Below are 27,261 nucleotides of genomic sequence, written 5' to 3'. Positions count from 1 at the left end.
GGACCAGACAAGTAAAAGGCGAGGCATCCATCAGAAAGATCCAGCCATCCTGGAAATCTGGCAGTGGGACTCATAAAAGAAGGCTTTGTCCTTGGGACAAGGCTTACTTGGGGTAATGAAAACCTAAAACTTAGAAGGAAAAGCTAAAATGGGCCCCCTTTCACCACTGCACCTAAGAGTCTATAGTTACTAGCCTCTGTGCAATATTCCAGCAACCATTTCCTTGCTTAAGTGAGTTATTTTGACATATGTTGCTACTTTTGCACTGGCTGTTTTATTTCAAGTCAATTAGCCTGCTTTCTATTATCACTCAAGAAAAGACTGCGTAAAAGCTGTCACGGTGCTCCATTTCCTGTTACTGCAGCTCTTGCACATGGTTTTCTGCTCGGCAACTTCAACTGCACTTAAAAATCCAGTGGTTCTGCAAAGCAGCCGTGGGCCTTCGTTTAATCCTTTGCTCATGTCTATTGCAGCAAAAGGCAAAGATGGCTACACGTAGGCAGTACGGAGCTGTGCAAACAGCCCAAGCTGAACCCATCCTTGTAGCTGTCAGCAACAGCCCCGCAACCCCGGGCCGGCCCCTGGGTTCCCTCCCATGCCACCTCACCATACCTCAGAGATAAGAGCACACAAGTGGACACTATCCATGTGGCACATCCCAGCTCCTACATAATGACAAGGGATTGGGGGGGGGGGGGACATGCAAAAAGTCATGAATTGTCTTGGTATATTTCATCTTGGAAATGGAAGCAGCTTTACAGTTGTGTTTCTGCAGGCCATCCAGAGGGTTTTCAAAGACCTTCAGATGGTCCTGTGGTCTTCAAGGACTGAATGTAAAGAGAACCGATCATATTTTTTGAATGGTGAGTAGTTACAGCAGAATTGTGTGGTACGGGGGGGAGTCATGAATGCAGAGGGGGAGGCGGGAGTAGTGCCATGTATGTGAACATCCTTTGAATCTTGAAAATAAATTGTACAGGTGAACACAGAAGTTCATGCTACTTGCTGGAAGCAATAAGGATCAAATTTTGTGGAACGTGTATTCCACAAATCTCCAGGTACCCTGCCTCTTCCTCCGTGGGCTATCATGTTCTGCTGGATGCCGTGGTAGCCCTTAACAACTGGTGACATGGTATCAGCTTGATTCTTGCAGGAGAGAGACAGATTTATGGATTCCATCAGCTTCTTCCAGGGGAGCTGCCCGATCGCCGGGAGGGCACAGGTGATATGCTCGCTCAGGTTCTCTTTGTGATCTACCAGGGTCAAACAGCAGTTTCCAGGTCCTCATGGCCAATGATCTTATAGTTCTGGCGGCTTTCTAGGTAAGCAGCCAAATCCGGGTCTCCGGCTTGCTGTGCTCTCTCTTGAGGTGTCTTACCCTATAGGTAACAGTGGGAAGGAAAGAGACACAAATACTTGGAATGAGATTTTTTTTAAAATGCAGAAATAGAGGTACTCAAAGATAACTCACTAAAGGATTTTTCCATGCTGATGGCTTTAGAGTTCACAAGGCGCTTTCAAATCTATCATCACATGAACCAGGTGAGATAGGTAAGTTTAAGACAAAGAGACTATCACTCTACAGGTGGGGCTTACATCCGAGGAAACAGAGGTTCAGGGTAACTGCGTCCACAGCAGGAAACAGTGTGGCACAGTGAGCTTTAGAACCCAGATGCTTTGGAGGAGAAGGGGGGTAGAAATCACTGAGCAGAAAAGCAGGAGAGGAGGCATTCAGGTTTCCAATTTGGGATTCTTCCTATTACACTGAAGTCTGGGAAGCAGCAAGCAGAAAATGATAGCATGGGATGGGTCTAAATGATCTAGAGATGGTTTCTTTGGTGATTTTAAAGTCTTCAATTAAGTTCTCCCCAATTTCAAACAATCTCATCTCTCCAAAAAGTGAGTTAATTTCTGACTATAAAAGTAATGGATGTTGATTAAAAATAAACTTAGTAAAGTACAAAGGCGTAAAGAAGAACATAAAAATCACCAATAATCCCTATTCTATACTAAGATAACCACTGTTAACCCTTCACAGAGTGACTGTTTTGTATTTTCCTGTAGCTCTACACATAATTGTTTTTATAAAAATAAAACCATACTCTGTTTATATACTATTCTATCACACATGTTTCCACCTAATATATGAAGCTTTTCTGTCATTCAGTGATCTTCTACATCATCTTAAGTGACTATCTTTTCTTGCAGCTTACTCTAATGCCATGCGTATATTTATACACACACATGATATTTTTGGGATCAGGTCAATGAATAGAATTCAGCAGAAGGAAGGTAGGTCTCTATTCTTTTGAATGCTTACAGATTCTTAACACTCCTTGAAACTTCTAATTTTTGTTCAATGACATGGCTTTATCTATTTAAAAAGTGATACTAAGTTCTAGGGAAAAGGTAGAGGCATTATCACTGTACAAAAGAAACTGCTCCACATGTATAAATGCACATGAGTATCACAAAAATTATTGAAGGCTTCTCAGCCTCATCTAAGTCACTGCAATCGAGAGTGTCAAGTTTAATTAAGCCTGCTCCCAGCAGCCTACAAGGGTATGTGGGCAGAGAATAAAAGGAAAGTAGCAGTGGCTCTGGATTCCTTCTAAAATTTTACTTATTTAGCTGGGATTCAGTATTATATTGCCAGCTTGACATTCCTATAATAATTTTTCTCAACTTGTTTACAGTATTAATAGACTATCTGGTCTTAACCTCAATATTAATGAGGTTGGAATTACTAGCTTCTAAATATTCAGAGAGATGGACTGGGCTGGCCCTTGAGTTGATTTCAAAGGAAATGTTCTGTAGCAAGAGAAATTCTCAAGATATGCTCCTCTCCAAATAAAAAAACATTCTAAGAGAAGATCCAGTCGTAATCATCATGTTCTGCTTTCACTTAGCATAAAATTACAAAATGGAAAAATTAACAGATCCCCAAAAGGATGACTCATATACTACTTCATATGGTGAGGCCTCTGGAACACAATGTTGGGTGAACACTTGCATTCTACATAACGTGAAGAGTGTGACTTCACTTACTTAAATAGAGAGAAAAACAGGCATACCTACCGGTGAAGTGGGATCATTACAAATTTAATAGTATACAGGTCTACAGTGTGGGGTTTCTAGAGATTTTTATCTTTTTATGTATTTTTTGCATTGCTAGAGTTTTCTATGTAGGAATGCACTCTACTTATAATCATAAAAATAACAAAGCTGCATTTTGAAAAAACACATGCATCTACATAACACAAAATAGGAAGAAACCTCAAGGAATGTTGAGCTCATTTATTGGATTCAGAAACATGGAAAGATTTAAAAAAAAACAAAAAAACAAAAAAAGAGCAGTCTGCCCAGGGACCAGGTCCCCTGACCAGTCTTTTGTCTATTTCATGTTGTCCTCTTCTTTTTATATTCTGAATTGAGTATAAGACAGCCTTTTGTGTGGTAAACGGCAATTGCCATCTTGTAGTGTGAGTGACCCCAGCAAGGCCAACCATTCAAATCACGGCCTCATTGATCCTGCCTACCTGGTGGGTGTTTTTCAATCAGGTTATGTAGCAAAGACTTTCAGTGCAAATATCATCTGGGAAGAATATCACATTGAGCAATCCATTTGAAATCCGATGCCCAATCAGCTAACCAGACAGGTAACAGACCAGCTAGGAACCCAGGCACAGCTTAACATGTTTGCTAGCCTAAGGGGGGAACAGAGGTGGCCAGGGACCTCAGGCAGTGAGCAAGGATCTGGTGGGCTGCTGAGGGAGTGGAGGATCACGCCACGCAACTGGCTCAGAACTGGCTCAGAGCAGAAAAAGAGGCCCACGCAGGAGGAAAAATGACTTCATAGTGTTCACTGCGGTTTGAGGAAACCCCAGGAGGCAAACTGCATATAAGCAGTTGCTAGTCACTTAAATTAAGTCTAACGGGGCTCAAGTCATGTAAGTAATATGTCTGTGTTCCTTGGCTCTATTCACCAGCCCAAAACGTAGGCTATTTATTCAGTGCCCGGATAGTGAAATCCTCATCTCTATATTAAAATTCTTCTCTGCAATCCTCTAGAGTTAAATAGTTTGTCCTTTCTGAGGGGCTCCCCGGGATGTTTTTTCAGACCTCATCAGGCCCCTCTGTGACACTTCTAGATTAAGTATCTCTCTGTCTCCTGGGCCACAGTCCCGGGTCAATGCTACTGGGATACATCTCTCAGCTTTTTTTTTTTTTTTTTTTTTTTGGTGCTCTCTGTAAATGAACAACTCATGGTGCAGCCCGAAGTCAGTTCTCCCCGACTGAGTGTCTCCTCCTTACCTCTACTGGTTGGTGTTTTTCTGATCAAGGTTGGCAGATATGTCCCACTATCAATTTCTGGCCTCACTCCCTCTCATTAAGACATTAACACACCTTGAATCCAGATTTGCAGGACTTTTGCTGCAGGGAAACTAGCCACATTTCAAGCCACCATGCCATAGCTATCATTGTAAGGCAATAAAACATTATACAAACCATAGGACAAAACCCAACTTTGTTACTCTGTTGCCACACTTCACCCTGTCGCATCCAGTGGGGGGTATTCTGTCACCAAAAGAGAACGGCTGATCTGCTGAAAAAACACTGGGCTGGGTGTCAAAAGAGCTGAAATTGGATTTGGGCTCAGCTACTGGTCTAAGGGCAGACAACTTCCTTTTGGTTTCAGTTCTTGCATCAATGAGAGTAATTAGTAATTCCCACCCTAACTTCAGGGGTTAACTTTTAGGGGAAAATATAAGAAAATAAATAGGTAGAAATCTTTAAAAATAAAAAGCCAACAGAAATGCACCAGGTTTATGATTATAACCCTTTCAGAGTCAGGGCTGACCACTGTGACCGCTAATCACGTGGGCCCCCATGTATGGGGCCACATACATCATAGATTTTAAGCTACACTAGCTAGAGTAGCTGAAGGAGAGGGGGCTCCGGGCAGCAAGCCCATGTCTATTAGCCCTCTCGTAGGCTTTGACCCTCCCCTCCCGGCAGCTCGGCTGCTGGCATTCAGCAGGACGACCCCCAAAGTCCCAAGGCCAGCCCATTCAGGGGGTTATAAAGTCCCATAGGCAAGCACACACCCTTCCCTTTGTGCTTATAGATTTAAACTACAGTTTCTCTAAATGGAGCACTTTATTTTTTCCTCCTTTTTCCAAAGCCCCAGGCACTTCCATAAGCACAGAAAGGATGCCTTTGCTATGGGCACAAGTGAAGGCAGTGGTGCCGGTGGTCTTGCCCAGTGGGAGGATGTTTGCACTCACTCATCAAGTTACCTTGGAGTCCGTCTTTCTCAGAGATGCTCCCGCATCCACCAGAAGCTGGCACACAGCCCGGTTCCGCTGGCGGGCAGCCTTGTGCAGTGCGGTCTCACCCCTAAATCAAAGATGAGATGGGAAACTACCCATAAAGGGGCTGGGGGCAGGGACAGGAGTGGGGGTGAAGGCGGCAGGGAGGGGGCGAGGGTGGCCTTCTATCCCTGCTGCTGATGTTCTGTGCTTCTCGGCTTCCTCCTCCGCTATCTGCAGCTGAGACCGTGGCTGTTGGCACATTCTGGGGAGGTGGATGTCAGGGTATCTAAAAACGTCTTCGGTTAGTCATCAACTAACCGTAATACCTGACTCCAATCTCTTTTCTAAAGAGTGTTAACTAGGCTGAGTGATTTTGTTTTCAACCACTAATGCTTGATTTAGGCAACAGTCAATGGCCCTATCAAACAGACTGATACGTACGGATGCGTCTGAGCACTGCAGAACAATTCTCTCTGTGGACACATTCGGGCAGAATGCAGGGGCGCCGGATACAGTACACAAGGAACAAAGATGGAAAACCACGAGCCCTTCAGGCACATCACACAGTGCTTGGCAAACTGCCCTGGGGCCCTCAGTGGAGTATCTCCCAGGGACTCAACTTCGAAGGACCCAGTCAACACAAGCTGCCCTACCTACTAATTTCGTGTGACTGGCAGGTGGGAGGGTGTGGGCAGCCACAGAGGATATCTGGGAGAGGGGGGGACACGAGCTCTCCCCTGTTGGCAGCAGGCCTGAGGCCAGCCGCTCAGCCTGGGAAGAGGGTGAGGCCAAGTAGCTATTTCCACCCCCTCTCGCAGGCAGTATAGGGAGGAAGATATTTCACGTCTGAGTCCAAAATGGAAAGGATGTTCAATGCCAAAGCTTATCACGGAAAATCAAATGCAGTCCTTAGACAAGACAAATGGGTGACAATCTTGTCAACAGGATACGGTATGTGGACAAACTCTTTGCAACAACGGATAACTTCTTCCACGTCTAGTAACTCATAGCTACATAACAATACCCTTCCCACTCATCTTCTGCTCTATTCATTCCTACTTTTTTTTCTTCCTCCAGACCTACTCAGCTACTCCCCATCCATCTTTATTTCTTTTCAAATTTCTGAGAAGTTTTACAGTGCTTCTATATGGCTTTCAGAGTTAGATAGTTAGCCTTTCTTTGTCTGTATTTGGGGAGCAGTAGTTATTTTTGTTGCCCAAGGAGCAAAAAAAAGCTAAAAACAAACTCAGTTTGGGGATCACCCCAAAGTGGATGATTTTCTCAACCAGGGTTTCTCATCTGAACCAGAGAACATAACAATTGTTGGAATTCCTATAGTCTTAATTCTCCTCCAATGGTTGTCTATAACGTCTTCCATTCTAGGCTCAGCATAGAGGTTTCATTACAAACAGAGGATGCCGTAGGGTATTAGGACTTCATTTTCTCGCAAACCCCAGCTGAGAAAGAGTAAATAAAAAAGGTAAATGTATTTATTTAGACTTCTCAGGAGTCCAAGATGTACCCATGCAGAACTTCCTTGCCAGTAGGAAGTTCTAAATGATGAATAGCAATGATTGTGCATGTAATCATTAGGATTCTTGTCATCAATTTTTATTGTGTAATTTTTGACTTCTAAGATTAGCAGTTACATGCACTATTGAAAGTGAATTCTTAGGGCACCTGGGTGGCTCAGTTGGGTAAACATCCGACTTTAGCTCAGGTCATGATCTCATGGTTCCTGATTTGGAGTCCCATGTCTGGTTCTGGGCTGACAGCTTGGAGCCTGAAGCCTGCCTTGGATTCTAGGTCTCTCTCTCTATCTGCCCTTCTTCCCATTCATGCTCTATCTCTATCTCTCAAAATAAATAAACATTAAACAAAAAAAAAGCAAACTCTTTATCACTGGCATTTAAATGATCTATCGTATGCCCTACAGACTGTATTCTTCTCCTAGATATGTTCTAAAGAAAATAATCTAGACTATGTAAGGAAAGGTAACACTCACGTTTCGCTGTCTGCCATATCCAATAACTCGGAAGGACCTAAATAAGAGGAAAGCAAGATGTTCACCAAAAAGAAGTTGAAAAAATAACCATTTACAGCAACAACAAAAATCTGTAATCACAGAATTATAATGCCTTGAAAAGCTGAATAAAGAGGAGCCATTTGGTGATGGGGATAAGACTGCCTCCCTTGCACCCTGAAAAGAAAGGACTTCTCTATTCCCACTCACCAACCTACCACCACCACCAGCCAAAATGTGTGAAATGGGAGCTGCATGAGAATGATACAGTCTCTGCCTGTAAAGCAGCTTTCAATCAACTTGAAGGAATAAAATTAATTGGAAGGGAATAAGTGAGAAATAACTCAGTGGTTACCTTGGGAGAAAGGGGACAATTCAGTGGGCTTTCAGGATTATTTATCATTCTCCAGTAGCAGGTTGAGATGGGATTTTATACAGTAGAATTTTCAAACTATAAAATACCATAGATATCATCCAGCCTAACATCTGTATTTTAGAGACAAAGTAAAATTATAGTTTTCAAAGAATTTCCCTTCCAAGACCTGGAAGAAATGTTATGTATAAACACCAAATGATTACAGATACGTCGTTAGCAATTGAGATGTTTGGTGAGTTTGTACACTGATGATGTTTTATTTGTTCATCAATAAATTCATTCAATCTGCAAACAATGCTTGGAACGACCACCTTTCCACCTGCTGCACCACTGCTTTCCTCCCCAACCCTCCCTCACTCTAATCAGCCTGCAGGTATCAGCTGGGACACATTTTCCATCAAGCCCTGAGTGACCCCGCTCCTAATACTGCATTAAGTGTCCTGCCTAAGTGCACCCTCACTTTGTGCACTAAGCCAATGTCCTATAATTGGGAGGGTAATAGAATTCATCATCCAAACTGAGACTATACCACACAGGTAGGGATACACAATCACCTTACTGATGCAGACATTTAAGCCATAACAAAACCACCTGCTGATCTGTCTTCCTCCGCTGGACTCTGGTAAACCCCTAGGAAGTCATGGCCTATGCCTCATCCACCACTACATCCTTCCTTGGTGCCTGGCATCGAACTTAGAACCAGGCAGATGCTTAAATGTTGGGGTAAACTAATGACTAAGTGTGCTTAGATGTGCTGAACACAGTTCTAGGTATTGAGCATTTTAGTCTTTAGAAATACAGTCCTGTTGATCTGCTCTCTTTATTGTTGGATATCATTATCATTGAAAATGTGCTCAGGTGATCACTTATTACATAAAAAGATGAAAGGGAAGAGGTTAGGACGTCCCAACCATGAAAGTCACTGGCCAAGAAGATGGCTGAGATGTTATGGGACCTTCACAGTCCTTCTGGTCCAAGAGCTCCCATCACTTTTGCCTCTTCTTCCACAGACACTGGCCATCAAGGTGAACCTTCCCTTGCACCATCTGCCCTGTTTGTCTCTCCTCTTTGTCCTATTTGACACCTAGGCTTTCTAGTGGGTCTCTGCCTGCAGTGTAATTCGCTTGCAGAAACAGTAAGAAAAGTGAAAAGGTCTCATATCATTCCGATTTCCAGGTTTCCAGTTCAGCATATTGACTGCTTACTCCCGGGTATTTACACATGAAAGTTTACAGTCTTTCACTTGGAACTGCCCTTCCTCAAGTTGTTCCCAGGTTCCATTTTTCACACCAACTAATCTGGTAACTGCACCATCACCCATCCATTTCTCAGGCCCTCCTGGCTTACAGAGCTTGTTCCCTCCAGTCTCCCAATCCAGAACAGCCTACCCTTTTCTAGACACATACCTTACCCATTCTGTAAAGTCCAGTCTGTGATGAGGTCTTCTGAAAAGACCAGCCTTGACCGAAGGAATCTCTCTCTTCTCTGAACTCCTGTAACACTTATTTGGTTCTACCCTTGGGTACCCTGTATTTGATTTTCAGTCATATGCCTTGGAATCCCTAAATGAATTCTTCTAAATCCCTGCAGTGTAAGAATATTTATTATTTTTCATATCCCTCTAGCATCTATCCTACATTAAGGATTAACAAAGGCTTAACTCATTTACTTTTGATCCTCAACAAACTAGGAATATTTTTCTAAGGAAAAATGAACAATAATTCCCACAACAAACACCCAAAGAAGTGCAGAGCAGTACAGTGCAGTGACCGGTCCTAGAGCTGTACCTCCTTGCTTCTAAGTTCTGGCTCTACCTGCCACTTACTGGATCTTGGGCAAGTTCATTTAATCTCTCAGTCCCTCGATTGCCACATATTTAAAGAAGGATTGCTAATATTTACCTCACAGGATTGTTGTAAGGTTTTGTAAGTTAATCTAAGTTGTGTGCTTAAAATGGAAGATGGCCCACTATGTGCCTGAAGGTTACATACTAAGGGTCCTATTCTCTGCCATAATCCAGGAAGTTACACTAAGTCAAGACGTGGAGCATCAGTAAAGGAAGGAAATGTAGTGGACTCTGCATTTCCTTCCATTGATTTTTGAAGCCACTTGTGGATTCAAATTCGATGTCCTGCGAAGCAGTACTCCAGACCTCCTCAGTTGCGAGCAGGGCCTTCTCTGCAAGGTCAGGAACAAGAAGGCTTCCGGTGCCCAATGGTCCTCACAGAGAGTGCCTGCCCTCGTCAGCAAACCTTTGGAGCCATTCGTTTGGAAAGGAATTCCATGGCCGCCAGCAACCCCACTGGCGTCTCTGTTCCCACCATTCCTGCTAAGTGCCTGCATATTTAGGCACCAGAGGCCCCACCTCCTTTCCCCCTTCATTCTGTACTCAGGGCTCCGCCCGTGGGGGTCCATGGAGACTCCAGGATCCCTGCCACCATGTAAGTGAGAGGCTGCAGAACCAACTCAATCTGTGCTAAAATGGCAATTGTTGGACACTCGGAAAGTGGGGACGGGGAAGAGAAAGGACCTTGTTCCTCAAATTTCTGACAAGAATCACCATAAACGCAGCTCACGCAAAAACGACTCCAGAGCTGATTATCCAATGTATGAATGAGTGAGGGAAGCCTGTAGCTGCTCAGCACTTCCCCCTTCTCTCCTCTTAACCTGCTGCAGCGGACAGGGGTGAGAGGAAGAGGGGCCGATCCTAAAACAAGATACCTTTGCATAATTAAAATCTGATGAAACTCCAGGTACAGGTTTCTGGAATGAAATGGGCTCAGGAATGACAGCCTTAATTAACCCCAACGTTCCTCCCCTTCCCATCGGTACAGATAATCACAAAAGAGCAGAACAGTTTGAGGGTGGCAGGTGAATCCCCAAAGCGGAGGGAAGGGGGACAGGGAACTGATGACAGACAGGCACAGGGAGCTAGTTTTAACAGTACAGGTACATTTTCTAACAATGTTTTTTTAAATTTTTAATGTTTTATTTATTTCTAGGAGAGAGAGAGAGACAGTGTGAGCAGGGGAGGGTCAGAGAGAGAGGGATTCACAGACTGAAACAGGCTCCAGGCTCTGGGCCGGCAGTCAGCACAGAGCCCGACGCGGGGCTCAAACCCACGAACTGTGAGATCATGACCTAAGCGAAAGTCGGACGCTTAACCGACTAAGCCACCCAGGCACCCCTAACAATGTTTTAACCTGCTTTACAATAACCGTGTTGGCATAATACTAGTAAGAATGGGGTAGCAGAGGGCGAAAGGAGACGAAGACTGAGCGCCAGGGGCAGCCTGGGAACAGGCTGAAGCTTCCCTCCCTATGCTGCTCCCAGTGACCTGCTAGGAGCTCCCACAGTAGTATTTCATGCTGCTCACTAGTGCCCGGGTAAGGTCTGCAGAAAGGGGGCATGGCCAGAGAAACAAAAATCATCCACACAGGCTGCAAAAGTGCTCTTTAAAGGAAAAAAGTATTTTAAAAATAGCACTGGGGCGCCTGGGTGGCTCAGTTGGTTGAGTGTGCGACTTCAGCTCAAGCCATGATCTCATGGTTCATGAGTTCGAGCTCCACACCGGGCTCTCTGCTGTTAGCGCTGAGCCCACCTGGGATCCTCCGCCCCGCTCTCTCTCTGCCCTCCGCCTACTAGTGCGTTCTCTCTCTCTCTCTCTCTCTCTCTCTCTCTCTCAGAAATAGATAGAACTAAAAAAATAATAAATACATAAATAAAAAATAAGAACAGCCTCTATGATTTTCTTTTGGAAAGTTAATTTGAGTCTCTACTAAGGGAGAGAGCAAGAGAAAGAAAAGATGATGGGATTCTTTTAATTTATATCAATGGTGAATATTTGGATTTGAAGCTTATTTTATATTTTAGTACACATTATTTTATATTTTAGATATACACTGTGAACACCATGCCATGTCCCTCAGGGAAGTTGAAGGGGTACCACTACATTGTTAGCAGTGAACTCACAATTCTTCCCTGAACATAAAACCAAGGCTTGGTTCACCATTCATTCCTAGGGTTTACTACAATGTCCACACTCAGTCCCACCAGTCCCACCATTGACCTATACTAGAAAACTCTTAAATTCCTGACTCAAGGGGCATGTGTGCAAATTTCTCCACGAAATTTTCAGAGGCAGTCACTGCCCCATCAGGGCCCTACACTAGCGGTCACTGGAACCCTCCACGCAGTGCTTCTATCAAACTACCTTGGGTGGTAGTTGTGTTTTGTTTCCCTTACTGGGTTTTAGAAATATGAAGGGCAGAGATCAGATATTACGTATGAGTCTTGGCAAGTAACCTGACTTCACTATGCCTCGGTTTTCACCACCGCTCAGATGGAGAGAAAAGAAGTCCCTATGTAAGGTTGTTATAAGAATTTAATATGTTAACGCATACAAAGCATTTAGAGCAATAAAAGTTAGCAGTGACTAGTGCTCTAACATTTTTTCTCAAAAGGTCATGGGACAGAATTCATTTTTTTAATTGATTGAATGAATGAATGAATGAGAGCCATTTAAAAATCAATGTGGATCCCAGCCAGTATCATATTTTTTTCTCAGAGAAAGATCCATAAACATAACATGGATTCAAAAGACTGTGCTATATGAAAAGTAAGGGGGGGGGGAAACGTATTAAGAAGATCTAGGCATCAGTATTCGAATGAAAGTCGGGGAGTGCGAAAGGAAGCAAAAGTTCACAAATCTCCCATCGTGAGAAAGTGAAGAGCAAGGTTAAGTAGTCAAGCCTTCCAAACTGCAAGTTAGCCACCCGGGGCTCATTCCATTGGCCCTTCCGTTGGATACCCCAGCTCTTGCCGCTACAACCCTATCATCAATATTGTGCTTGTATTATACATGATGTGTCCTTTGTCACACGCATCCTTTAATTTGCTTCCCACACCAAGGCATCCAAATCCCAGTTACTATTCCTTCCACCTCTCCGTGGCCTCTCGGTCTGCGGACCTCATTTCCCATTAGTCTCCCTGACGCTGCCAGCAGACCATTCCAAATCCTCCTCTGCCCCAGGACAAAAGCTGCACAGATGTGGGGAGAGCTGGCACTGGGAACTCGAACCGCACAGCCATCCTGTCCCAGCGGGACGGTAGTCCTTTCTCCAGGGGACCAGAGGCAGAAAAAGGGGGGTAAAAAAAAAAAAAAAGAAAAAGAAAGACTGAAGACAGAAAAGGAGGGAAGACAAAATAAGCCATTGAAATCAAAAAGGAAATGCATGAGTGAGATTTCTATCGGGACACACGGTAGGGGGCAAAGGGGTGGGGGTGGGGGATAAAAACAAAGGGGCGGGATGTGCGAGGTGGTAAAAGCCTAAAACAACACAAAAGTCCCTCGGAGGGGTTCAAGGAGGGAGGAAGGAGCAGGGAGAAAATATGGTTGAAAGGAGCTGAAAAGCGGAAGCCTCCGGGGTGCCGGGACTGGAGCCCCTTGCGTCCTCCCCCCGTCCCCCCCACCGCTCTGTGGGACTGCTCTCCGTCTTCCTCCTCCATTCTCTCTGCAACCCTCTGAACGGCCAAATTCCAGTTTTTCAGAAAGGAAAACCGCAGGTTGTGTATTTGAGAGAAAGAAGTCCCAAAGAAGATGGAGGACAGAAAACAACTCAAGCTTCCTGTGGCTTTTCAGAACCCACCACACATCTCCTGCCCTTAGCCCCCCAACCCGCTTTCCAAAGAGCACTTGGTAGAGAAATATGTTGTTTACTGTGGTGTCTGGGGGAACAACTAGTCTCTCACGACTCCTGGACCCCAGTGCTCACCACAAACAACCAGTGAAGAGGTGGGCAAAGCAGAGGGGAGAGGGGCTCCGGCCTGAGCAAAGATGCAGGATGCAAACCAGCCAGTACACGCTCAGGGACCTTGCAAAGTACCTACCGATTTCTCCAGAACCCTGTCACGAACACATCTTTACAGTCGGGTCTTTGAACAGGGTTTAGGATTTATATCCTATGAAGCCACAGGAAAGACAAACCAAATTTAAAGAAAAGAAAAAACTAAAAATTCAAAAGATTTGTAGCTTTTGAGAGATGAGGAGGAATGTCCCTCTCCATCTTTGGTGCAGTGAAAAATTTCCATTATTTCCCCATTTACATGAATTCTTATTGATCAGACCTGTCTACTGCAAACCTGATGCTAGTTTATAAATACAGTGCCACAGTCTGATACCCATCCTAAGCCCCAGCCCCACTAAAGCCTCTTAGTGGCTATTAGACTATTTTCCTTTTCAGACCAAGGCCATTCTAGAACTACCATCATATTAAATTAGGAGAGACTATTTCACTGAGCAGAGATCACAGTAAGGTGATGGGTACCAAGAAGAGAAAGGGTCATGTTTCCCGCCTGCTTGTCCCTGACTTCAAGAACACTCTAATTTATAGAGGTTTCTGTAACTTAAAAGGGATGAAGTTTTCAAAATGCACAGGCTAATTAAATTATATGAGCACCTAAAGATATTAAAACAAACAGCAACAATAAAAACAGCTGAGCTGAAGTGCTTAGCTCTTAAGGAACCTGCTGTATTAAGCTGGCTATGCCAAAAGATTTTGCATGCGTATTCTCGAATAAAGAGAAATAATGAGATCAATGTTAAAGAGATGGAATTGACCATGCCTATCAAGCTGATAAGTACTAATTTCAATAAAAATCAACTGCAATTTAGTTTTTACGATTTGACTAGGTACTAAAAGGTTAAAAATCATCAAAAAGGTTAAAAATGCAGTGATTCTTGGACTAGAGAGCATAGTGAGATTTTACTTCCAAACAGAAAGATGGATTGTGCTTTGCATCTCCAGGCTCTCTCTCAGGTATGTACTGGCCAATGAGAGATCCTGGTGAGGCAGGGAGAGTATTAGGTGCCTCCTGTGACCTTGGGAACGGCTTGCCTGTAAGGCAAGTAGAGGTGTTTGGAATCTCAAGGTTTTTTATTTTTTTTCCTCGATCATAATTATTAAACCAACTAATTGCTAAAAATCTAACCAAAAAAAAAGAAAAAAAAAAAAGAAAGAAAGAAACACCACCCCCTCCCCCTAAATGAACAGATTGCTTTTCGTCCTTCCATTTTGACAGAGAAAGCGTTGAGAGCTGTATCTCAACGCTTTGCAAGAGATGTTTGGGCAGAAGAGAAACAAGTCGAGTACTGGAATGTCAGGCTTTGGATACAGCTCGAAGAGTCTAACGCACCAGCTGGATTTCATGCCAGGCAAAGTACGTGTGCACCTGTCCACAGACGGGGTTAGAGACAGCAAGCCTCTTATTTAGGGCAGTGGAAAAAGTAGTGGGGGAGTGAAAATCCATGGTTCTAGACCAGTATCATCTCATGCTCCTGGGTACGTGCAACCCAGGAGACGGGTTTTGGTTTTGGTATAAGTATGTCCCAAATACTACATGGGTCATGCTTATGCTAAAAAGAGGGGAAACTGTTGTGGTTAAAGAACCTACAAATTCAATGAATTTGCTAGTCAACCTTAGGACTGAGAACCAAAGGAATATATAAGAGCAGAGGTCCAGGGGATTTCAGGTGACACAGTAATTTGGGACACTGAGAAGGTAGGCTCATCATCTTCAAATGAAGAGGACAGAAAGTAATGGTTAAATCTGGCCACAAATTATTTGCAGCCCCTCTCATGGAGCAGTGGGGGCCATTTCCTCCTCCCCTGAGTCAGGGCCAGCTCTTTGATCCATTTTAGTGAATAGAATACTACAGAGATGATGCAGAACTTTCCAGCCTGGCCGCAGGACATCTGGAAGCTTCCATCCTCCTGAAGCCCTAGGTCCATCATGCCATAAAGAAGCCTGGGATAAAAGAACAGGTATAGGGAAAGGCTCCAGGTGTCCCAGGCATTCCAGTCATCTCAGCTGAGAGCGCCGGGCATATGGGGGAGTCCATCTTCGCTACAGACTCAGTCACAAGTGCGGTCCCCTGCAGCCTCATGAGTGAGACCAAGTGAGATAGAGAGAGGTTTCCAGAACTAGGGGCGGGGGGAGGCTGGAACTCTAGCTTTTCAGGAGAGGTAGAGGAAGAGAGAGAGAGACAGAGAGAGACAGAGAGAGAGAGAGAGATCCTAAATTGTGTTAGCATTCAAATAGATGGCCAGTGTCTCACCTAACTCCAAAGAGGAGATGTGGGTATTGAATAGTTCAAGGTATGTGAGTAAGCATTCAATCCCATTGGGTAAAGGACAAACTAGGAAGAAAGGACTAAGAAGGGACAAGCAGACAGCAACCAGGAGTATTTACACTTGAGCTAAAGACACATAACTGGACAGTATGTATTTCTAAAGCACATCTGCATTTTGTGCAGGAAAAACCTTGACATCTTTTCTATTAAGAGAAAAATTGCCTGTGGGGCTGGGTCCTAACATTTGCTTTTGCCTCTCACCAGCTTTGGGAGAAGCCACTATGGGAAAGAGAAAACACCTGTGTGTGTGTGTGTGTGTGTGTGTGTGTGTGTGTGTGTGTGTGTGTATGAAGGAGGCAAGTAGAGACTATGCCACCATTGCTTTGTAAGTCTTGCCCAAAGTGAAATGCTTTCACTGCAGGGGGTAAAATGAGCAGGGGAATAGAGATGAAAAGACGTGGGGCGCCTGGGTGGCTCAGTTGGTTAAGCGTCCGGCTTCAGCTCAGGTCATGATCTCACGGTTCATGGGTTCGAGCCCCACATCAGGCTCTGTGCTGACAGCTAGCTCAGAGCCTGGAGCCTGTTTCATATTCTGTGTCTCCCTCTCTCTCTGACCCTCCCCTGCTTGTGCTGTCTCTCTCTCTGTCAGAAATAAATAAAAACATTAAAAAAGAGAGAGAGGGAGATGAAAAGATGCACACCAGAGACACGTTTCCAAGAACACAGCCTAGGACCTAAGGTTCCCAGGGTAGCCTGGCTTGGGGCTGTCTGGCCCAGCCTCCAAGGGGAAAGAAACGGTCTAATGACTACCATCCTACTTAAACACCTTTTCTTTTTCCAAAGCATTCACCATTCTTTCCACCATAACTCAGGCCAAGGGTTCGAGTAAACTCTTCATGGTGAGAAGGAACTGAAGACAAAACAAGGTGAGTCATATGTAACTGACATTTGACGTGTCACATCCTGACACAGGATGTGTTTAGTATAAGCATCTGAAATATAACAAGTGTGTGACCAATGTTATCTACCTGTGGCTTTACAATAGGACTTAATCCATCTGTATAGAACTGTTTTCAATTCCATTCTGCATATGATTTTTTCACTGGAAATTGCCTGACAATAGTGACTATATTGTGTGTGCATGTGCACATGTGCACGTGTGTGTGTACACTGGCCCATGACAGGTCATTCCTATTAGGCACTCCACAAATATCTGTGGAACAACTGAAGGGAATAAGACATGTGTTGAACTGAATAAAAAGAGGAGTAAAAAGTAATGTGCATGTCTATTCATATGCTTACTATTTATAGCCTGAACCTGGATGCCACAGTGTCATTGCCAGGGCTCACAGAAATCTTCCAGGGTCTCCGGGTCCCTGTATCTAGCAAAGCTAGAGGCTAACTCCACTCCTCCCTTGTCAAACACAGCCGAGCCATGCAGATCTTTCCCCTTTACTCCTGTTCTTTATTCCCAGAAACACCATAAACATGGGAACCTAAAAGCAGAGGTCAAGATCTGGTGTCTGTCCATGTGTTTATGCCTTTAAAGGGCCATTAGAGGAAGATGCCTAAGTAGCTGCTAGACGTAGTAATCACCTAACTACAGAATACATGAGAGCACCAGATGTTTTTAAAGAAAATGAAATGTGTCTTATTTTGAAAAGATGAATGAGATTCAAACAGGGACAAATAAAGAGAGAGAGAGAACCCAGGAAGCTGGAAAACAACAACAACTGTGCTCATTAATCCTCAGAATGATTAGCTATGAACGCAGATTTGGTACCTTGTCCCAGCCAGTCAACTTAATGCTCTTCCCAAAACAATACAGCATGTTATGTCAGGTTGCATTTGTTTTTGTCTTTTATTTTTTAATGAGTCAGCTCAAAAATATCCTGCAAAGACCTTGGTATGAAAATTATTTCGCTGAAATGTATGGTTATGGTGACCGACATGTGTCAGTAGTCTGCAATTCTGTCAGCCTCAAATAAGCAGGGGAGATCAGCGAAAATTTGGAGAGCATTTCTGAACATTCTGAACATAGCCTGGAAGAAAGTCCACCTAGAAAATTCAATTATTTCATGGAGAAGTGATCCTTGGTTCACTGTGCCTACTCACCGTGGTCAAGGATATATTTCACAATCTCCCCGTTGCCGGTTTTAGCTGCATGGTGAAGGAGTGAACAGTGGTCTGGTCCCTGAATTAGCAGACTGCCTCCATTTTTATAGCTTTCTATTAGCTGAAAAAGAGACATATGAAAAGAAGCTCAGGCAGAGTCCGGAAGAAGGAAAACAGTTAACCGGTGATAAAATAAGAATAATGGAGCAAACCACAAATGTTTCTAGCCTCAGAGGACACAGAAAAGTCAAAAGGATGAAGTAACATTCCTGGTCTGTGTTATCACTCAAATAGATGGCCAGCATCTCACCTGACTCCAGAGAGGGTCTACGGGCACTGAACAGCCTAAGGAAACTGAAACATGCTGAGTTACTTATTTCTTTTCTGTTTTATGTCTTTTTCTTTTCTGGGCACTGGTCTCCATCCCTAGGGAGTTAAGGGCAGTGAAGAGACTAAATGTTTTCCTATGTTGGCTGAGCTTTCTCCTGAGTGAAAGGATAATTAAGGCTGTAGACAGGAATAGCTTGGTGTCTGGTAGCTGAGCTCCTTTCCTCACCCATAGTTTTTCTTCAATCTCTAATGAACCTAGCTACCAGATCTAGAAGCTACTTTCCATTTTCCTGCAGGAGATCATGGCACACGTGCACATGGCAGACGTAAGCACACACCCGAATGGCCTCCTTCTTCATCCCGATCTGCAGCCCAGCCTCACGCCTTCTGTTAACCATCCAACCCATACCCAACAAGGCTAGAGGTGATCCGCAGGATGAGAATCAAAGGATTCAGAGAATGTAGTAGTAGAAATCTAAAATACCTGTGAGAAGAGACTAGAAAAAAACTTATAGATTTTGCAGCTTGAGAATAATGAGGTCAAGTAATGATATGGTCTAATTTCATGAAATATTGAACATCATAGAGTGTAAATGGGTGTCTGGTCTCCAAACTGAAGCAGAGCAGAACAAAAGAATCTTTCTGGAGCTTATAAAGGGTAGTTTTAGGACAAATAAGAATAAAATAACCCAGGAGGTACTAAGCAAAAGAAATGTACAACTATCACCAAGAATTAGATGGCACTTACTAAAAAAAAATCAAACATCTCATAAGATCAAAGACAGTAAACTCGTAGTTCATGATTTCAGTCATATCCAACCATGGTACCATCATGTGCTAGATGCCAGGGAAACAAATATAAACAGGACTCAGTCACTGGCCTCAAGACCTCACGGTCCATGGGGGGGACAGATGTGCAAAGACAGATACAGGAATGGAGAAGAACATGAGGAGGTTGTCGGGGTAAAGAGGAGTCACAGAAGACTTTCTAGAAAATAGATCAGAAAGGAATAGTGGGATGGAAGTAGAGAACATATGGGGACTTTCATCACTAAACTACAACGCTACAGGACAGCAAGAGGTAGCTAGTAGTTTTCCACAAAAAAAACCTAACCATATCCAGTACTGCTCAATGATAGTCTTACAATGATACTCCCTTTCTTTATAGGCAGATGCACAAAGGATTCGAGCTCAACAGAGAAGCACAGACCCATCTGTCAGCTGCCTTGATCGTGCCTTTCTGTGGTGTTTTTGGACACTGTGGACCTTCAGTTAGTCCATGGGTATCTTATGCCACCAACTTACACAGCAGCTACTCCCAATAGCCTTCACAGTGACCACTGGGTTCTTCTGTTTTCTGTCATTTGGTGTGCACTCTCTCTCTTACACACATAGTTTAATAGTTAATGTGTATTGTGCTTTTTACATGGAATAGAGAAATATAAGAAGATGGGGAAGAAGAAAGAAAAGGAAAAGAAAAACACTTGGGAAGGAAAGAAGGTAAAAGAATGAGAAAGACACACCCTAAGTCACTATATTTCATCTCTCAATAAATAAGGTTAAGTAACTTCTCAGGCACTTGGGGAATGATTATAACAGAGAATGTAGTAAGATAACCAAGTGAATATAGTAATTTCCCATATTTCAAATAGTTCTTTATTAAGTATGAAAAAAGTGTGGCTATATATCCAGGGACCGGGAAAATATGTTGCCTAGGCTAAATACATAGACAAAATTAAAAAGGATTTCAAATATACAGGAGTTTGCATATTTTTTTGGCTTAGAACCTCTTTAAGGACAGGAATCACGTCTTACTGCCCAAAGCATCTCATATAAGGCTTTGCAGGGAGTATAGGGTAATTGTGGTTTAATCCACTGCTGGGCAACAGCATCGAAGTCCTAGGTACACCACTTGGAGAGTGCTTTTCTCTTGTGGGTGACAATGGCTGGTAACATATTGATCTAGGCAGTAGTACAGGCGCCATTTTCAGGATTACATGTTTAAAGATGGTAATTTATCAGGATGCTTGTGACCTTCTCACTGTTTGTTCCTATTAGTAACCTGTTAATATTGTAGCCCAGGGGTTTCTCAGTTTATTCAATAGATGTGCTTCAGAAGAAGTTGAATGCAAGGTCAGTGCTTCTCAGTTTTCTTTTAAGGCTTTTGGTTTCTTGATCTGCAATGGCACCATACCCCACAGGCTGGTGAGTAAGTAGAGCCTCTGTCTCCCTCGGTTGGCCAGTGGGGGTTATAGAGGGACAGACAGGTAGTCATAATTCCCAATGCCTGAAAATGACATGAAACTAAATACAACTTTTAGAATACTGGTGGACTCTACTATACTTTATAACAAATATTTGCATCTCCACTGTAAAGGTTTATTAAAAAGACACAGGCTAACACTAGTAGCTGGCATTTCAGAGTTGCTTCTGTGTAATAAGAACAGTCTTAAGAGCTTTACATGTATTGTTACATTCAATCCTCACAACAAAGGATAGAGGCAACACTATTCAATTTTACAGATGGAGAAACTGAGGTACAGAGAGAATGAAATAATGTGACAATGAATGGCAGAGCCAAGATCTGAACCCGGGCAGTCTGACTCCTGAATCTGTATTCACTCCAGAGGCAGCAGTGACCACTTCCTTTCCTCTGAACTAAGAAAACATGCACACGAATGAACATGCTCAAAGGAGATCAGACCAAGCATCTTCATGGTTAACTGTGATCCCTGAAGGACAAAACTATAATCATGGTGGAAGCTGTAGGCTCTGGCCTGGAGAGTGTATTTCCAGGTATTGTCCAGATTATGCACTCATTTCAAGATCTGTCTGAAAAGAAACCTTAAAACCCCAAATATCAGCTCCTAGGGAGCAGGAATTTGGGGTGCTGTGAGCTCTGCATCCTGGGAACATGTAGTCCATGTTATGAGTGGAGGCAACCAGCACAGCACCCCTGAACACATCCTTGGCTGTCAGGAAATGTGGAGATGCTGTGAAGACTCCCCTGGCCCTCTCTGCCCAGAAGAGCATCCTTCCCCTTTCAGGTCAGCTAGCACAGCAGGGGCATGATTGATGACATATGAGAGATCATGAAAATTTGGTGAGAAATGAGGTTAAAGTTCTTAAAGAATCACCAAAAATTTTGGTAGGAAGATATCTTACCTTCATAAGATCACCAGCTATTACTGCCTGCAAAATTGCTGTGAAAGACAAAAGAGAGATGTCCCATTAGTAGAAGACCCTCTCATCAAAATACCACAAAGGGTTGGATCCACATTTTGCAGAAATAGTCTACATTGGGGGCAGCAATCAGGGAAGGAGAATCATGCCAAGAATCTTGCATTAGGCTAAAGCTTTCTCTTTAGCTTCCACTCATCATTCCATCCATCCATTCCATCCATCATTCTAGAGTCTGCCTGAAGACCCCCTCATGAAATTTGGAGTCACAGAGATTAGGTTCAAATCTTAGCTCTGACACAAGCTGTGGAACAATGGGTGAATCATGGAAGCCCCCCTGAACCCGGTTTCTACATAAACATCAAGTCTGAATCTCACAGAATTACTGAAATGACTGATTAAACCATATGAATGTTCTCAACTCATCTACTGAGGCAGGCTAGGTGCCTAACTATGATTTTTTTTTTTTTGCTCTCTTCTTTCCAGTTCCTTCCACTGTGTCCTCTGGAGTTCCAAAAATTATTAGTAATTTTGTTATGTAATGAGAAACAAATACTTAACTTCTATGGAAATAAAGAAGATAAATAAATATAATATTATAAATAAATATTAAATAAACAAATATTACAAATAAATAAACTATAATAAATAAATAAATAAGAGTAGTAGAGAGGGGACATGTATACTTTAATTATGTTCCGAAGAAAATAATCATGTGGTCAGCATCTCATCCACTGACAACTCATATGGAAAGAACTCTGAGAGTCTTAGGACACCAAAACTAGTTGCAAAAACATGTAGTTTTAGGGGCAAAACTAGTAGTGCACATACATATAGGTCATGTGGGAGGTACAAGGTGGGTAAGAAGAGATGACTGATTCACAAGGGCAAGAATATGTGAGCATCTAATGACAGCAATGGCTCCCCAGGGGAACATTTGTCTTGGGTTGGAAATGGTCCCTTTAAAAAATAAATACCTAAATTCTAGAACTACTCAAAAAATAGATTATTTTAAGGCTTGAATGGCATAGAATTTTAGAAGAAAGTAACTTCAACTTTAAATTTCTCGAAGTGGCTTTTTATTCTCGTTTACTCTCACGAAGAGTTAGCCAAAAGCACCATGTCGTGCATCCAAGTGCACAGAGCCCTGGGGCGGCACTGACACAGACCTCAAGGTTTTCACACCGAGTACTTACCGGCCCTGAGTGATCAGATGCACCACAGGCTGCTTAAACCCGTTCACTGGCCCAGGGCTGAGGGCCCTGCCCTTGACCACAGCAGAAACCATGAAAAAGCCATGGAAATAAGGAGGGCTGCTCGTGCACTTGAGGAGGACACAGACAGAAAGGACAGAAAAAGGAGGAGAATGGGAAAAAGAAAGAATGTTTCCTTTCATAATAGGCTGTAGGCATCTCCCTGGGATTCTAGCGCAAGGCTCTTTACTGTATGGAAGAGCAATGATTAGCTGAGGGAGTGATAAAGGCAGAGAGAGAAAAGGAGTCAGATGGGAGAAAGGTGGAAACAGAGAGGGAATTAATAAAAGGTTAACATCAAAAGGACCCCAAGAAACATATGTCTCCCTCTTCTTACTATACATGAGGACACTGGAGTTCAGTGTACACTGTCTACCTCAGGGCACAGAGCCAGTAGCGGCCCAATCGCTGCTGTAATACAGGGCCCTGTGTCCAGCCCAGGCCTCTGTCCGGTGCCCTCCGGGAGCTCACCAGGCAGAGCTGCACCAGGCCCTGCGAGGCCTGCACGAAAGGGAAAAGAGTAGCCTTTATAGGCTATCAAGCCTTTATAGTGCTGTGAAAGGGCACTGGATTGGAGTCTAATTCTAAACTCAACGTAGCAGACATGTAAGCTTAACAAGTCAATGTTTGTGAACCAATTTTCTTATTTGTAAAGTAAAGGTAAGAACTGCTCATCTCGATAGGAAGAATAAAACGAAGAAACAAAAGCTTTTTAAGTAGATATATCAACAGAAGGGGTCATTTACAGTACTTTTGTGACGGTACTTAACTACCTGAAGACAGATGCACAGACACTGCAGAAGGAGCCTAGAAGGAAGGGTAAAATTGGTACGGGAAGTCAAGCACACATATCGTGTCAACACAGCACCTATGAGATGAAAGGCACGGACGAAGGAGTCAACGGACAGTGCTTAACCCTCTGAGGTAAACCCTACATCAGAGTTCGGAGAGGGAGAAGCAGGAATCAATATTAGCCAATCACAACTCTGCAAGAACAAATCAGTTCACGCCTTTATACTATAGGATGTTCTCTTGACTGAAGTAGAATATCCATATTAGGAAAGGAATAAGGTTAGGGAAATTGCCTGAGGGGGCAGTTAATGCAGAGCTTGAAACAACAAAGAACATCAAAACAGTATAAGAGCCTATTTTTTCAAGATTGTATTGAAACACTTCCCGGAAATCAAAAGAAAAAGAGAAATAGGGAAAAGAAGAACAATGAATTCATTAATTTAACGCACTTGCGTAATAACATTTGGTGCATATAACCAATAAATGAAGACAGTAAAGGAACTCCCCAGGACAAAGTCTACTGAAGGAGAACCAGGAAGGAGAGAAAGAAAAGGAAAAGGGAAGAAAAGGAAGAGAGAAAGAAAGAAAAGAGAGAAAGCTATTAGAAACCGGGGGAAAACTTCCTGGCTAGCTGTGGAGTTCAAAGATTTCTTGGAGGAGGTGACATTTAAGCCAACTCTTCATGGTAAGAGGAATTAATTAGCAAAGAGGATTTGGAAAATCCGTGCAAGATGAAGGTAGGATCTGAACAAAAGACATGGAAGTTAAGTCGAGATTCTAACGGAAGCTGAGAAGTGCTGTATATTATCCACCCTGAGGTGAGGAGTGGTCTCAGATAAGAAGCTGCAGAGTCCGAGGGGTCCCCTCCCCCATGTGAGCACCTCTTCTGTCAAGATAAAGCACTTGGAGTTTGTCCTGCAGGTGACGAGAAACTACTGCAGAGTTCAAAGTAAACCAGGGAAGCACATAAATGTCAACCGTGCCAGTTTGATCGTACCCTTCCCCTCCTGGAAAGAGAGTTATGACCTGCTCTCTGCTCATTTTCTCCAGATTGCCCACATTATAGCCTCTTTAAATGTCTACCCCAGACTCATTTCACAAGCACTGCTATGCTTGTTGGTTTCCAGCAGTTTCCTGGTTTAAAGTCCCCATGAACAGGCAGAGGATCATATAACAGAATCATAACCACAAATAATTTCCAATTGTACTGGAGATGGAAAGCGTGAATATTTATTTTTAAGTTGAGCCATATACCCAAGGGTAGCTATTATGCAAACATTATTAGGCTCAAGGCTCACTTCTCTCTCCTGATTAATGTCCTTCCCCATGAACACTATTGTTTAAGATTTCCTCTGCATACAGAGAGCTTGCATCTATTAGTATTCAACTCCAGACTGTAACCTTTTGAAAGATCAAGCTTAAAAAAAAAACAACAACAATAATGAGTTGTGATGATTACAGCATTATTCTTTATTATTTCTCAGTCTCCAAGCTTGCCTTCCTGCCTTTTCCAAAACTCTTTCCAGCTGGGGAAATCATACTCCCAAATGCAAAGAAGGAAAGTCAAATTGCTAAGCGGAGGTCAAGGTTATGGAGTAAATGGATAGTAAGCTTCCTGGACAATTAAATCACATAAACCTACATAGTTAGAGGAGAGTAAGGGAGTAGAGAACTGAGCAGATTGTCATTTTTAGAGCTTAGAAGCTGAATCATTATTCATGTGAAATGGTTGCTTTTTCCTTCAGTGCTATACCTTTCAGTAAACTGCTATCTAGTAAACACCATAAGACAGAAAGCTGGAACTGAGAAGTCAGGACTTCCAGAAAGGAATCCCCATCTTCCTTCTCAGTCTTGGGCCTCAATTCCCAAGTCTGGATATCCTCAGAAATGTGTGCATGGAAGGAACGAGGCTATCTGCTGGAATCAGGATAAGGAGAAAACAATCCCTGGGATCACTGGCCAGCCACCTTCCCAGCGGTGCCGCCCTCTGTTCGAGGTTCTGGGGATACCATGCACAAAGCAAACTCCTTCCCTTGCTGGGAACTGATATTTTGGCAAGAAGTCCCAATTAGGAAGGGATAGATGGGAACTGAGTCAGAATGCCCGAGTTTAAGCCCTGTGAGCACGATTAACTAGCTGTAAACTTGGGCAAGTTACAGTGTACCAAACATCAGTTTTCTCATTAGAAAAATGAAATAAAGTCAGTCTTTTTTGAGACTCTGCCTTACAAGTAAGCTCAAGGAACAGAGGATCTGACTATTATGGTCTTCTTTGTAGAACACCATGGAATACTCATGTTTTTGACCTCATTACACAGAAAAAGAACCATTTCTCACCTATGAGAGGAGAAGGTTAGATTAAGGCCAATTACAGCTGTAGACTTTGGCATATGACTACTTCCAAAGGGAGAGCTTAAGGTTGTGGTTTTTTGCTATGCCAATGAAAATATTTAATAAAAAGCATACAGGACTTGGCAAAGCTATGTGTATGTAGTTCTCAATAAATCAAGTAACTACATCATACAGTTTCAACTCTGAACACTTATGTCTATTTAATAACTTTAATCTTTCATGTTATTTCTCAGTTCTTAAATTAATATTCTATTACCAGACTGTCACCTACTAATGATAGCAGTCACTTAAATCTGTTTTTAAAAAACCATTGAAGAAAAAAATTAAAAGCACAAACAGCAGATGTTGAACAAAGAATAGCTTGTCCTACGGTTGGGGGAGAAACCAACTCATGCACTGAAAGCATAAACATATATCTGGCTTTGCTAAGTTCTGCACACTTTTTACTCCTAAATATTTGATCTGCAAAGCAAGTAGCATATCCTAGAACTATCCCTTCAGAAATGGACATATTCTACATTCCAGGGCTATTTTGGGCCCCACACTAACCCTCTCCTTTCACAGATGAAAAAACTGGGGCTTGAGAGGTAAATGCACTTTTCTAAGGTCACACAGATAGTTAGCAATCCAGCTAACTGGCAGAGGGACTCTTACTTTTTCTTTGTTTCTTTTATATTTTCTTTAAAGTTATTGTGTCTGACCCATGTTAGAATTCTTCCCACCATGCTGTTTCTCCTTTAACCTGAAGCAAGGTGGACACAATTGGAAACAACCTCCAATAAAAGTTTCATGAATGTGTCACATGGAAAATGAAGTCAATTTATGGCTTTAAGGTCCAACTCTTCTTATGCTGAGGGAGACACTAAATACTGAGTGCACCCAAGGCAGATGTTGTGTTCACCATTCTGCTGATTGGATCATAGTGGGCATCTTCCTACTTCTCCTTCATTCAAAGTTACTGGGGCGCCTGTGTGGCTCAGCTGGTTAAGGTTCTGACTTGGGCTCAGGTCATGATCCTACAGTTCGTGAGTTCAAGCCCCGCATTGGGCTCTGTGCTGACAGCTCAGAGCCTGGAGCCTGCTTTGGATTCTGTATCTCCCTCTCTTTCTGACCCTCCCCTGCTCCCTGTTCACGCTGTCTCTGTCTCTCTGTCTCTCTGTCTCTCTCTCTCTCTCAGAAATAAACAAAACATTTTTAAAAAGTTACTTACTGCTTAGCCATCAGAGAGGTTACACTGTCAGCTGCCCAAGAGCCTATTGCTTTGAGATACATATTTCTGCAGAGCTTTTCCCGTATTTTCCTTATCAGAAGTATTCTGTCCAGTTTTTCTACTTTGTAAGCAGTCAGTTCTTGGTACATGAGTAACAAACTGTGAAGGCTTCCTCCCCAAAATGG

General features: G+C 43.1%; 1 protein-coding gene across 1 annotated transcript in view; it reads right to left on the bottom strand.

Annotated features, from left to right (window-relative positions):
* Positions 1-1,230: 1,230 nt before the first annotated feature.
* The window catches only part of LOC120224205 (diacylglycerol kinase iota-like), a 79,057-nt gene continuing 53,026 nt past the window's right edge, over positions 1,231-27,261 (bottom strand). The window contains exons 4-8 of the mRNA XM_039222424.1: positions 21,456-21,493; positions 17,961-18,081; positions 7,321-7,357; positions 5,301-5,400; positions 1,231-1,379 (exon numbers count right to left, since the gene is read on the bottom strand). Of these exons, the coding sequence (XP_039078355.1) occupies positions 1,263-1,379; positions 5,301-5,400; positions 7,321-7,357; positions 17,961-18,081; positions 21,456-21,493 (413 nt within the window). The 3' untranslated portion in view covers positions 1,231-1,262. The remainder of the gene's footprint in view (positions 1,380-5,300; positions 5,401-7,320; positions 7,358-17,960; positions 18,082-21,455; positions 21,494-27,261) is intronic.

The sequence above is a fragment of the Hyaena hyaena genome, unplaced genomic scaffold, assembly GCF_003009895.1.
Source record: "Hyaena hyaena isolate Hyena2069 unplaced genomic scaffold, ASM300989v1 scaffold_1126, whole genome shotgun sequence".
NCBI lineage: Eukaryota > Metazoa > Chordata > Mammalia > Carnivora > Hyaenidae > Hyaena > Hyaena hyaena.
This window is presented reverse-complemented; position numbering and strand designations above follow the sequence as displayed.